This window comes from Phyllostomus hastatus, unplaced genomic scaffold (assembly GCF_019186645.2).
Source record: "Phyllostomus hastatus isolate PE091 unplaced genomic scaffold, TTU_PhHast_1.1 phas_contig_98, whole genome shotgun sequence".
In the NCBI taxonomy this organism is placed as follows: domain Eukaryota; kingdom Metazoa; phylum Chordata; class Mammalia; order Chiroptera; family Phyllostomidae; genus Phyllostomus; species Phyllostomus hastatus.
Genome location: NW_025333999.1, coordinates 140,076 through 153,883, shown reverse-complemented (window position 1 = coordinate 153,883; position 13,808 = coordinate 140,076). Strand labels below are relative to the sequence as shown.

At 40.1% G+C, this 13,808-nt stretch overlaps 1 protein-coding gene across 1 annotated transcript; it reads left to right on the top strand.

The window, feature by feature from the left end:
* The first annotated feature begins 8,539 nt into the window (after positions 1–8,539).
* LOC123828522 (zinc finger protein 846-like) lies at positions 8,540–13,598 on the top strand. The gene is given in 7 exon segments (XM_045853575.1): positions 8,540–8,554; positions 9,162–9,282; positions 9,753–9,836; positions 11,935–12,017; positions 12,974–13,254; positions 13,256–13,267; positions 13,349–13,598. Coding segments are annotated over 7 exon segments (846 nt in total).
* Positions 13,599–13,808: the final 210 nt, after the last annotated feature.

The following is a 13,808-nucleotide window of genomic DNA, read 5'->3' as shown; positions in this document are numbered from 1 at the left end:
TTAAATAAACATTTCCTTTCCTTTTCACGAATCTCTGGCATTGAGAGATGTCTTTCCTCTGGCGGCGAACATGACGGACCCGGGGCCTTCTTTCAGTAATAGTATATTGTTCCAGGCCCCCCCTTGTTTGTTCTGTAACACTCCTACACTCGGCTTCACTTGCCAGAACTCATACCCTTCCAGCTTTACTGGACTGCCATCTTGAGTCTGGGCAGGTGTGGCCTCAAGTCCTGGAGCCAATCATCTCCAAGCTCCCACGCAGGCGCTATAACTTGTAACTCGGGGGACCTGTCATCTTGGTGGGGAAGTTACTTCCATTCCCCTGGCTCAGAGCAGGCCACAGCTATTTAACATATCTAAGCGACCAGCCAAAGGCTATAGATATGTTAAATGACCATACCAGAGGTTAGCTACAAGGCTGTTGCTATTCGAAACAGCTCTCAGAGGCCCTGCTCCACGTGTCCCTTCCCCCAACCCACACCTGGGGGTGGGGTGGGGTGAAGATATCCTAAAATCTCCTAGACACCTTGAGTTCTGGACCCCATTTTAAATGCCCATTTGGGATCCCCCCTCTTGGCTGCACCCTGTAACACAGCTTCCTGGCTAGCAAGTAGGTTTATGCTTCCTAGTTTATTAAACTAAATCTCTAGTTTCCTTTACTCCTCTTTTCTAGCTAAATACTAACAGTAACAATAGCGTGCTAATATATTCCTACATGACATGCTTTTGTTCATATATTTATTTGTCACATGTATCTATAGTTTATTTAATTGCTGCATAGGGATCTTTTGCATAAATATCACAATTACTTACCCAGTCTGTAGTGAATGGACCTCCTCTGCCATCTAGTGAATCCAGTTAGTAACCCAAGAGCAGTCCAATAGCATCTCTTTCTCATTTGGGCTCAAATAATCCTGCTCACTGTTCCAGTTATTTTAATTACATTACTTGGGGTGTGGTATGGTGAAGCCAGATACAGGTCAAGAGAAATGAGAAAGAGTTTCACACTTTTGTTACATATTCACAGTTCCCTAGGGAAAACATAACACTCCATGCAGCACTACTTAGGGGAAGCACTGGAGTTGGTCATAAGACAGAGGAAGGGAGCAGAACTGTGGGCAAGCACCATCCTCTGGTTTCCACAGGAATGAGGAAGATAGAGTAAGCATATTTAGGACTGTTAGAGATTATGGTTTGGGGCCATCTAAAATCTCTAGATGTTTTTGTGTGAGCCATGGTTTACTTGAGAACTAATAGCTAGGCCATTTTGTAGCTGCTAAAGCACCAATTTTCAGGAAGTAAAAGTATTATTAAAACACACTGGCTGAAAATACACATAAAAACCAATGCAAAAGAGTTGAGAGGTCAGAATACACCCAACACCTGTGGTGAATAGATTTTTGACAAGGGTGCCAAGTCCACTCAATGGGGGAAGAATAAGCTCTTCAAAAGATGGTGCTGAAACGAGTGGATTTTCCCATTCAAAAGAATGAAATTGGACCACTCCCTCATACCATATACAAAACTAAACTCAAAATGGATAAAAAAATCTAAATGTAAGAGCTAAAACTTTAAGACTCTTAGAAGAAAACATAGGGGAAAATCTTTACAATATCTGATTTAACTGTTTTCTTGTCTATGACATTTAAATCACAGGCAACAAAATAGGATAAGCTAAATGCTATAAAAATTACAAACTTTTGTGCATCACAGGACAATAACCAGAGAGTGAATACACAACCCACAAAATGGGAGAAAATATAAGGTATTAGTATCATATATCTAATAAGGTATCAATCATATATCTGATAAGGTAATAATATCCAGAATCTCTGAGGAACTCCCAGAACTCAACAACAACAAAAAAACAATAACCCAATTAAAAGTGGACAAAGTACTTAAATACATTCTAAAAATGATATGCAGATGGCTAATAAGCACATGAAAAGATGTTCATCACTAATCATTAGAGAAATGCAAATAAAACCCACATGAGATGCCACTTCACGTCTATTAAGATGGCTACTATCTGAGAGAGAAAATAACACATGCTGGTGAGGATGTGAAGAAATTGGAACTTTCATATTGCTGGTGGGAATGTGAAAATGTGTGAGTACTGTGGAAAATTGTTTCTCAAATAATTCAGCAGAGAAGTAGCATAAAATCCAGCAATTGCACTTTTGGGTGTATATGCAAAGAACCAAAAGCAGGGACTCAAGTAGACGTTTTTTCCCTTTGTGTCGAGGGCTGACTTTCAGGAAGTCGCAGCGAGGGAGCAACTCTGCTACCTATGAAACCTGACCAAGAAGCAGGTCATCTATGTATGGTTTAGCACCAGGTTCCCCACTAATAATCCTTGTTGCATGACCAGTGAGGGGGCAGCCCCCTGCAATAGACATTGTTTTACACCATTGTTCACAGCAGAATTAGTCATAATTCTCCACATAGTTCACCACTGCTAAACTCAAAATTTTACACTCTTAATTGTTTTAAATGTAGCCAAAACATGAATATTTCATAGCATTATTCACAATGGTCAAAAAGTGGAAACAACCCAAATGACTATCAACTGATAGGAATATTATACCAAATAAAAGTAATAAAATACTAATTCACACTACACCATATATGAACATTGAAAAATTTATGCTACATGAAAGAAACCAGTTATAGAAGGCCATATAGTATTTTTCCTTTAACTTATATAAAATGGTCAGAATAGACACCTGCATAGAGACAAATAGATTAGTGGCAGTTTAGGACTAAAATGAGCTGGAGGTAATGAAATTATTTAAAAAATTGTGATGGTTTCACAACTCTGAATATAATAAATACTGAATGTGCATTTTAGATGAGTGCACTGTATAGTATGTGAATTATATCTTAAGAAAACTGTTAACCAAGCAAACAAAAATCTCCACCCCCCAACCCCAAACCCTGGAACCAGAATCAGCCCATTTAGGTTTGATGCTTATTTTGTAGTGTAACATCTTATGTAACTTTTTATATCTTGGTTTGTATTAATATTGTATTTCAAGGTTTTTGTGGTTTTTTTTTTTGAGCTTGAAATTTAGTTTTTATTTTCTCATTTGCATTGCTTAAAAAGCATCCCATACTATTTGTACAACCCCCAAAGTGGAAACAACCCAATGTCCATCAACAGATGAATGGATAAATGTCTATATATCCATACAATGTAGTATTGCTCTGTTATAAAAAGAGATGAAGTAGCCCTGGCAGTATGGCTCACTTGGTTGGGCATGTCCTGCAAACCAAAACGTTGCTGGTTTGATTCCTGGTTGGGCACATGCCTGGGTTGTGGGCTCCATCTGGCCAGGGTATGTTGATCCACGTTTCTCTCTCCTCCTTCTCTTCCCCTCTCTCTAAAACCAAAAATAAATATAAATATAAAAAAAGAGATGAAGTACAATTTCATGCTATAACACTAACGAACCTTTAAAATATATGTAAATGAGCCCTGGCTGGCGTAGCTCAGTGGATTGAGCGCAGGCTGTGAACCAAAGCATCGCAGGTTCGATTCCCAGTCAGGGCACATGCCTGGGTTGCAGGCCATGACCCCCAGCAACCGCACATTGATGTTTCTCTCTCTCTCTTTCTCCCTCTCTTCCCTCTCTAAAAATAAATAAATAAAATCTTTAAAAAACCCCCAAATGTGCTTTAAAAATAAAATATATGTAAATGAAAGAAGCCAAAGATTACATATTTTTAGATTCCACTAATATGAAATGTGAGGACTAGACAAATCCATAGAGACAAAAGGTAGATTAGTAGTTGCCTTGGGCTGGAGAGTGAGGTAGGGGATTATGGCTAAGAGGGTACTGGGTTTCTTTTTGTGATAATGAAAATGAACCAAAATTGATTGTGGTGATGGATGCACAACTCTGAATATACTAAAAGCCACTTAATGGTACACTTTAAATGGATTAATTGTATGCTATGAGAAATGTATCTCAAAACTAAAGGTCTTAAAGAAAGAACTGGGTGAATTGAAGGGATAGACCATTTTATGGATTAGAGACGCCACCTAAGTACTGTAGGTCTCTATCCTGGCAGTAGGTCTTCGGATCTCAGAGCTCCTGAGGCTCCGCCCCTTACTCTGAGGGCGTACTGACTGGAAGTGGAAGTTCTGGCGGGCTTGCGTGTCACTCCACGTTCCTCTGGGTGTCTGAGATAGGTTTTCTCGCCTGTCGGCATCAGGGCTCGGTGCTTAGGCCAGCCACTCCCGCTGCCCAGGAGTCACTGAGCCTACTCCTTGCCAGTACCCCGTGTCCGAGGATTCCTGTGGCTGCCACTATTCTTCTGAGAGCGGTGCCTGCTCTGCCCGTGGGGTCCGGGCCGTGGCACTGAGTCTTGGGTGGAGGCAGGGCTTTTCTCCACCCTCCATGCACCTCTCTTCAAAAGCTGCCAAATCAACTTTTCTGCCCTTTCTCCAGAGGGGAAAACATTTACATATTTTCTGGGGAATGGCCCCAAGGTCATCTTCTCCTGACCAACTGGCGATGCAGTGCGTCCAGGTGAGCTCTGGCCAGCAATGCCTGGGCTGTGGGCTTCCGTTATTGAAGTTCGATAAGTTATTTAGGTGTTACCTGGTTGTCCATTGATCACTTGTTAACATTTTGCATATCTACTGTATTTCTGCATCTCTCTCCATGTGTGTTTATGTTGTGGAAAATTCATCCACGCTCGGGGAGATAACGAAGCACAAACTTTATTACCCCGGGTGGGCTCAGAGGAGAATCTCAAATTCTGAGCTCAAAAAGGCTGGGTTAGGGGTCCTTTTATATACTAGTTACACAGGCAGAAAGGGAGGGGGAACCAGCTGCTGAAAGCAAGCATTCAGAAGCAGGAGCAGGGTTAGTGACCTTCAGATAACATTACTTAGCAACTCTGCTAGCCGGCTCCTTTTCTAAAAATAACTTTTACTCAGCTTTTGTCCAGACAAAACTTGCAAGTGTTACAGAGAGCAGTTTCTTTTCCTGCCACATTTATACATTCTTTGAGAGCAAGGTGATTTGGCCTTTAATCACCTTATTTGGCCTTTAATAACTTTGGTTAGTTGCCTCACATGTAACAACGAAGAGTTATGTAATAACTCCTACAGATTAATACCCAAAATGAAAATGCAAGGGAAAAATGAGCAAGAGGTTTAGATGGGCTCTTTGGTAAAGATAATATATAAATGGACAACAAGTATGTGAATGGGTGCTTGATATCATCAGCAACCAGGAAAATACAAATTAAAACTACGGTGTGGCTCTGACTGATGTGGCCTAGTGGATTGGGTAACGTCCTGCAAACTGAAAGGTTGGATTGATTGCCTGTTAGGGCACATGCCTGACTTGTGGGCCAGGTCCCTGTAGGGGGGGTGAGTGAGAGTCATTTGGGGGATGTTTCTGTCCCTCTCTTCCTTCCTCCCTTCCCCTTTCTCTAAAAATAAATAAGTAAATAAAATCTTTGAAAATAACCCTACAGTATGGTAAGTACTACACACTGAATGGTTAAAAGTAAAACTAAAAAGAGTGACCTATGCATACACTGTTAGCAGAAACACATTTAAAGAGTATCAACTAAATATCTGTTGGTAACAAACCAGTAAGGCATGCACATGTGTACCAATTAAACATAAAGTTTATAGCATCATGATTTGAGGCATCCTAAAGTGGAAATAACTCAGAGTGTATCAAGAAGCCCTGGTCGGGTGCTCAGTTTGTTGGGGCTTTGTTGGGCTATGCAAAGGTTGCAGTGCAATCCCACTCTGGGCACATACAGGAATCAACCAGTGAGTGCACGAATGGGTAGAACAACAAATCAGTGTCTCTCTCTCAAATCAGTAAATAAAAATTTTTTAAAAAGTGGATCAAGAGAAGATGGATGAACTGTGGCATACATTTGCCATGGTATAAACTTCAGCAAAGAAAAGTACCAAACCATAGGTAGATAGATGAAATAATGGGAACCTCACAAATATGTTGAATTAAAGTAACCAGACACACACACACACACACACACACACACACACACACACACACACAATGCATGCTGTTTGGTACTGTTTCTTTAAAATTAAAAAACACACAGAATAGCCTCGAGTGTTAAATGTCAGGATAGTGGTTGTGATCGGGAGGCATGGAGTTAGTAATTTGGGAAAAAGACAAGGAGTATGTCTGAGATGCTGGATATGGGTATGTTCTACTTCTTGGCCTGAATGCTGCCAACCTGGGCCTGATCATTTCTTGAGAGTTCACAGATTTTTTTTTCATGATTGCCCCCCTTAATTGTATGTATGCTGTAATTCAGTAAAAGAATTTCAAGAAATGGAACCTTGAGGTAGCACACTACCTCAAGGTTGAGTGAGAAATACACAAGTAGAATAAAATATACTGAAAGGAGGAGCAAAAATAAATTCAATACTTAATGGGAAAAAGAAGTGATAGTAATATGAAAAGGTGACACACACATAATAATTTTTGTAGTTAATTATGAGGTAGTATGGAGGACTTTAATTTCAACATAAAAGAAAAATGATTCAAACCCTGTTGGAGTACCTAACATTAGAAATGCATTTTGGGTTTTTTTCTAAAATCCTAATATTCAAGTTAGGATGTCTCAGTCAAAATTGGAACCCTAATTTTGTAAGCGACATATCAATTACCAGTCTTCTGAAGTTCTATGTTTATCTTATCCCCAACTAGTCTTATCTCTGTATCAGGATTATATTTTTGTCTGTGTGGTACTCCTTATACTTTAATGGGATTGATTCTGTCTTCAACTATACTGCTCATCACCAACTGATACCAATTATCTGCTCATTATCTGCATTGCCCAGTTGAACTATGAGATGCTTGTTTCCTCCTTAGTGCCTAGTGCCTGGCCTAGCATAAGAAAGGCCCTTATTAAATATCTGCTGAGTGAATGAAGAAATGAGACTGAGGGAGGCAAAGGTTCCAAGTGCAATCAAGCTTCAGCAGGGGTACTCAGGGAGAGTACCCCTTCTGATTTCATAAAAATTTTTGTATTTCTCTTCATGATGGATAGTAGAGGGTCTAGAGTGAATTCTGGTCATGTCAGGAATTACAGCCATGGGAGATCTGGTGCTTGACACACTAACCTGTGTCTACTCTTGGCTCACGTTTCCTAATTGGTGATTTTGGGTCAGTTACGAATCATATGTGAGCCTTAGTTTTCTCATTTATTAAATGACAGTATTAGTACCCAACTTGGAGGGTTGTTTGGACAACTAAAGAAATTTATATATGTAGAACTACTTAACAGGTGCTCAGTAAATGGCAGTTACTAATATTTGCATAGTAAAGTATTAGTTTTTAATTTTTTTATATATTGACTTGAGAGAGAGGAAGGGGGTAGGGGGCAAAAGAGAGAGGGAGAGAGAGAAATATCAGTTTGTTGTTCTACTTATTTATGCATTCATTGGTTGATTCTTGGATTGCCCTGACCAGGGATTGAACCTGCAACCTTGGCATACTGAGAAGATGCTGTAACCAACTAAGCTATCTGGTAAGGGCAGTATTAGCTTTTTATTTATTTTATTTTTAAAATTTATTTATTTATTTATTTATTTTTAGAGATGGAAGAGAGGGAGAGAGAGAGAGAGAAACATCAATGTGCAGTTGCTGGGGGTCATGGCCTGCAACCCAGGCATGTACCCTGACTGGGAATTGAACCTGCAACACTTTGGTTCACAGCCTGCACTCAATCCACTGAGCTCCGCCAGCCAGGGCAGTATTAGCTTTTAATGACTGTCACATGTTTCATCTGCAGAGCGATGGCTAAAAAGTAGTGTTTGATAATCGAAAAAATCTCTGTTGCTTGATGATTGACATTGCAAGCCAGTTACCTAGACACTCTAGCATATGAAGAGAAAATGAGATCAACCCTTAATTTAAATTTAAAAGCTTCTGCTGATGAAGAAATGGAATGTTCTGGGAAACCTCACTGTCAGATTCCCAGTGTGCCAGCCATTGATTTGACCTGTGAGTGGTGAGTTCTTTTTGATGCTCTCCAACTGTCTATATAATTTCCTCACAAATGGCACATCCAGTGCTTAGGGGCTGAGTGGTCATGCAGTGGGCCATGTAAGCAGGATTGAAATGGCCAGGTGTGTATAAGTCAGGTTCCTGGAATTGGGATGCAAGAAGGTGAGTATGTGTTTTTTGGGGCAAAGTATTTATGACTCTTACCATGTCTGTTAAACAGCTCTGCCTTTCTGCACTTTAATGTGTGTACTCTAAGATGAAATTTTTAACCTGTTCCTCATGGGTAGCAAAATACTGCAAACCATTTTCTCACTCCAGGTAGCTCAAAGGTGCTTTGTCATATTACTGAAGTAGTGTTCATGGTGTGTTATATGCATGGCCTGGGACAGCTTAGGGGCATGTGATTGTTGGAACTGGACTGGCCTTGAAGTCCATGCCATTCTTCTCTCTGAGGTCATCTTCCTTGGGGTCCTTTCTGTTTCCGTGAGAGGAAAATTGAGGAAAGGATGGTAACTGGGTTACCGATGGATTTTTCTCAGGTGAGTAGAAAGTTGACCTTTCTTCGAAATGTCATGCTTATTTCTATCAGGCAGCCCTGACCCCAAGCTGCTTAAAGCATTATGACCCTGCTTAAAGAATGACTCTCAGTGAATTTCTGTAGGAATCCTGCTATCTCAGTTCATGTGTGCTGGAAATGATTTTTTTAATCTCAGATAATTTAGTGATTCTTTCTGATCCTCAATCATGCTTATTGTTTTATCCAGTATTACGACAGATTTTGTGGAAGGAAATGAAGATATCTAATCTTTTGAAATTTGTGTAGCTGTGGCAATTCTTTTGTTACTAGATTTTACAAAGTGTTACACTGTGTTCAGTGCTAACAGCAGCCTATAAGTAAAGGAGGAATAAAGCATGAAGAGCCCATGGTAAGGTTGTGGTAAGAGAAGTTCAGTACATGCCAGTGATACTGGTAAATTCATGTGACTGGGTGTAATAACCAGACAGTATCTAAAGCTAGAGAGAAGAGATCTGGGCTCAGGAATACTGTAGGCCTCTGGTCTACCTTCCTCAGTCCCTCATACATCTTTCTGAGGACATCAATGAAGACGGTACTCAGCTAAAGCCAGTGTGTATTTGATGGTTTAGCACTTAGTGACCTTTGAGGGTGTGGCTGTGGACTACGAGGAGTGGACGTTATTGGATCAAATGCAGAGAGATCTCTATAGAGATGTGATGTTGGGGAACTATAAGAATCTCATTACTCTAGGTATGGCTCACATTGTTTCTTTACTGAGTCCTTTATGAAATGAAAGTTTCTGAAGTACCTTTGCTGTCAAATTGGAAAACTGTGATAAACAAGACAGACATAGTCCCTGGTTTCATGGGCCTTTAATGTCTAGAGGATTTGCCATGAAAATGAAGTTCTATGTAAATAAATGACTTTATTTCCTGTAGGGACTAAGAATCTTAAGGCTTTAAACAAGTGTGAGGTTGGACATAGTTTTTAGGTCTTAGAGACCTACAGGCATTTGAGGGTAGAGAGAGAGAATGTGCTTGGATTTCTGTTTCTTTTAAAACAGTTTTATTGGATTTATTCAAAATTTTTCTTGATTATTTTACTCTTTCTAAAGTGAGACTTCACTGTCTTGAGAAACCCTGGAGGCTAAGGGGTTGGTTCTTAGTTCAAGGATATGTTTTTCACTTCTTGCAAGATCCTCTGTGTACTTTCCCCTTAAGCAAGGTATGAGCCATGCAAACCTGGTGTCAACTCTGGATTGGAAGGCGCAGAAGAACTGAGGACAGGAACTGGAGTTCTGCAGGGTGAGTTCACAAGCAGAACCTACAGCTTGTGAAGAGCAGTGCTAGCCTGGGAAAGGCCCAGTACCTTTGCAAATGCCACTTTGCAAACTTTTAAAGGTATATATACTCTTTTTCTGAGAAGGTTGAGGCCATTTGGTTTCTGAGTTTCCTCAGGAAGCTTCAACTTCCCTTTACCCTTAATTTCCATTGATCTCAGCGTTTTTGTGTTTTCTCAGAAAGATCTGTATGGCTTATTTGAAAATTTCATTTCTTGTAGGGAGCTCTTTTCCCAGTACCTTCCTATCTTGTCCTGATTCTATCATCTTTTTTGTTTACTGACAGCCTGAGTTTTGCCTTAAGCTTTATAAATTGCCTACAGTTTTGACAGCATACCCTTGTTACTACCAAACTCCTAACACAGCCACACTTTTTGTGGCCCATTTTTCTTTTTGTTTCACCTTTTTTATTATGTTTCATTCATATTTAGACATACACATGTACCATATACTTTATTTTGAGGTACAACATGCATACATAAGCCATTTTAGTGAGTGTAATTCATGGATATTGAGTACATTCACAGTGCTGGGCACCCATGAGTTCTTTTTAGTTTCAAGATATTTTTATCACCTCAAAAGGAAACCATGTACTCAAGCAGTCATCCCCATTTACCTCTCCTGCCAGTCCCTGCAACCACTCATCTGCCTTCAGTCTCTGTGGATTTACCTATTCTGTATATATCTTATAAATGGAATTATACAACATGTGAGCTTTTGTGTCTGGCTTTTTTCACTTAGCATAGTGTTTTCAAGGTTCATCCATGTTATGGTATGTATCAGCACATTCCTGTGGTGATACAGGAATGAATAGTGCTCAGTTTTGTGACTATATCACATTTTGTTTATCTGGTTATCCTTTTAATGGACTTTTTTCCCCCACCTTTATCAATTGTGCTATGAACATTTGTGTACAAATACTTGAATATGTGTTTTTCAACTCTTTTGGGTGCATAACTAGGAATGGAATTACTGGGTCATGTGGTTATTTTACGTTTAATTTATTAAGGATTACCAAACTATTTTACACAGAGGCTGTACCATGTTACACTCTCACCAGCAATTTAGTGACTTTCATCCATTATGTTTTGTATGTTTTACATATTTTTTAGTGTAGCCCCTGAAATACATGTTCTGTTAGCTTAGTCATTACTTTACAATGACAGAAATTCCTTAAATGCCTTAAGTCAAGAAAAGAAAACTAAAAATTCTCTTTTAATTTTTGTTGATTGTTTCTGGGTTGAGCCACTTCTTCAATGCTTAGCCATGTCCTTTGCAACTCTCCCTTAGCCTTCCTTTCTTGCTTAAGGGCATTCTTAAGGTCATTTGGAGGTGGAAGCTTTTGGTCCTCTCCAGCCTTTTGGAGCAGGCAGCCCACCTTGGGTGTGCTCACAGACTTCTTGATTTCCTTGGAAACACTCAAGTTTTTAAAAGCCCTCATTCACCAACAGATAACATCCCCAACTTGTTTCTTCTGAGGCTTGTCCCAACCCTTTTCTGTTTCCTTATGCTTCTGTGGCCAATACCTCACCTGCACCTGTGTACACTTTCAGCAGGAACCTCCTGGAATGCTTCCTCACTCCTGGGAACTCTTAGTGAGTGGATATAAAGGGGGGCTACTAGTCTCCATTGTACTAGTCTCCAAGGAAGGTGCCCAAGAGATCAAAACACACAATGGCAGTTCTTTGAGAACAAGGCCCGTATTGCTCCTTTTGGTACCAGCAACTTGCTCAAGGAGTGTGTCCTGCCATCTCTGTGGCTATATCTTCTCTGGAGAGTGTGGGTGACAGGTGGCAGGTTTACCTGCCAAAACACCCTCTTGGGGAAATATAGCTGCTGGTTTCTTTCCTAAGTGTCTCTTGGCTATTGTACCTTTTGATGAGATTCCAAATTCTGCAAGAGTTGGTTCTGATTGTTTTTGTAAGCTTGTTGTTTTCTGATGGGAAGGAGCCCTAGAGTTCCCTGTGCACTGTGCTCTGTGAGGTCATTTTCTGTGCAATATGTATTTGAACCAGTTGATCCTACAATTTTCCTCCAAACTTCAATTTTTTTACTTCTTTTAGCCTTGGATTTACAACTCAAAACCAAAGCTTCCACACATCTTCAAGATATTTCTGTGGACAAAACACCAAATAGAGTACAATTGGTAAGATCTCCAAGAAGTGATTTTTGTCTTCCACATCAGGGCCAAAAGTAAAAAAATCCATGCGAATTATATGAGATAAATGCTATTTATCCAGAGAAAGCAGAGTCTGTGAAAAGAATCTCTGAATATTAAGAATTTGAGGAGCACTGTAAACTTACTTCAAATCTGTTTATCCACAGAGATCTCACAAATAAACACCCACATATATGTAACTCTGTTGTCCAGTGTTTGAAACCCAGTTTGGTTTAAGTAATTACCAGAAAAACTCTCTAAGGTGCTCTGTGAAAGTAGAGAATATACTGTAGGGTACTGTCCTCAACTTGAACTAACTGAAAAAAGGACAGAAACTCTGTATACTGAATGTAAATAGGGAAAAAATTAATTATGATAATGATTCCAGTGCAAAAAAGTTGTGATGGGGGGACATTCTGTTATAGTGAGTGTGGGCATGTCTTTAATGATTGTTTATATGTTAACAGGAGAGAAGCAGGGCTGCAGTGAACCAGTGTGGGTCCAAATTTTGTGGAAAAGTATTCAGTGAACACCCATTTCCTGTGACTCACCTTAGACACAAAACTTCTAAGGGTAAGCAGAGTAGAAAAGCCTTCAAAAATAACTTTATTCATACCTTCAAGGCAATCCACACTGGGGAGAAAACTTCTGAGTGTGTTCAACCTGAAAAAGCCTCCAGTCAGCTTTCACATCTTACTGGGCACCAAACAACTCAGACACGAGGGATATATTGTGTGAATGCAAAGATTGTCAGAGAACATTTGATAGTCAGTCATTGTTTATGTCACAGATGAGATACCACCCTGGAGAAAAACCATATGAATGTAAAGAATGCGGGGAAACCTTCACCCATTCTTCAGTCCTTACAGATCATATAAAAATTCACAGTGGAAAAAGGCCCTATATGTGCATGGAATGTGGAAAAACCTTTACTTGATCCACAGGACTTATTTTACACGTATGGATTCACAGTGGGGGGAAAACTGTATGAATGTGAGGAATGTGGAAAAGCCTTTGTTCATTCTTCATACCTTACAAAGCATGGAAGAATTCACAGTGGGGAGATGCTATATCTATGTAAGGACTGTGGGAAAGCTTTCACCAGTTCCTCAGGACTTGTCTTACACATGCGGACACACACTGGAGAAAAACCCTACATGTGTAAGCAGTGTGGGAAAGCCTTTAATAATTCTTCAATGCTTAACCAACATGTAAGAATGCACACTGAAGCCATATGAGTGCAAGCAGTGCCAGAAAGCCTTCACTCAGTCATCAGGCCTTACTACCCATGTGAGAACTCACACTAGAGAGGCCTACAGATGTAAAGAATGTGGGAAAGCCTTTGCTCGTTCCACAAATCTTAACATGCACATGGGAACACACACTGGAGAAAAGCCTTATGAATGTAAAGAATGTGGGAAAGCATTTAGATATGCCACATGCCTCAATATTCACATGCGAACTCACACTGGAGAGAAACCATATGCATGTAAGGAATGTGGGAAGGCCTTCACTCAATCTTCAGCACTCACTAAACACCGAAGAACTAGGGCATGTGCAAAAACCTGAAATATTCCTCAGACCTTAGAATTTATTCACATCTAAACTCATCTGGATAAAGACCTTATGAAAGTAGCTCTTTCTCTTCGGTGAGGTGGCTGAGGTGGGGAGCAGCCTCCCCAGCAGGTGCAGAGATGCAGATCTTTTCAAAGACTCTGGCTGGCAAGACCATCCCCTGGAGGTAAGCCCAGTGACACCACTGAGAATGTCAAAGCTAAA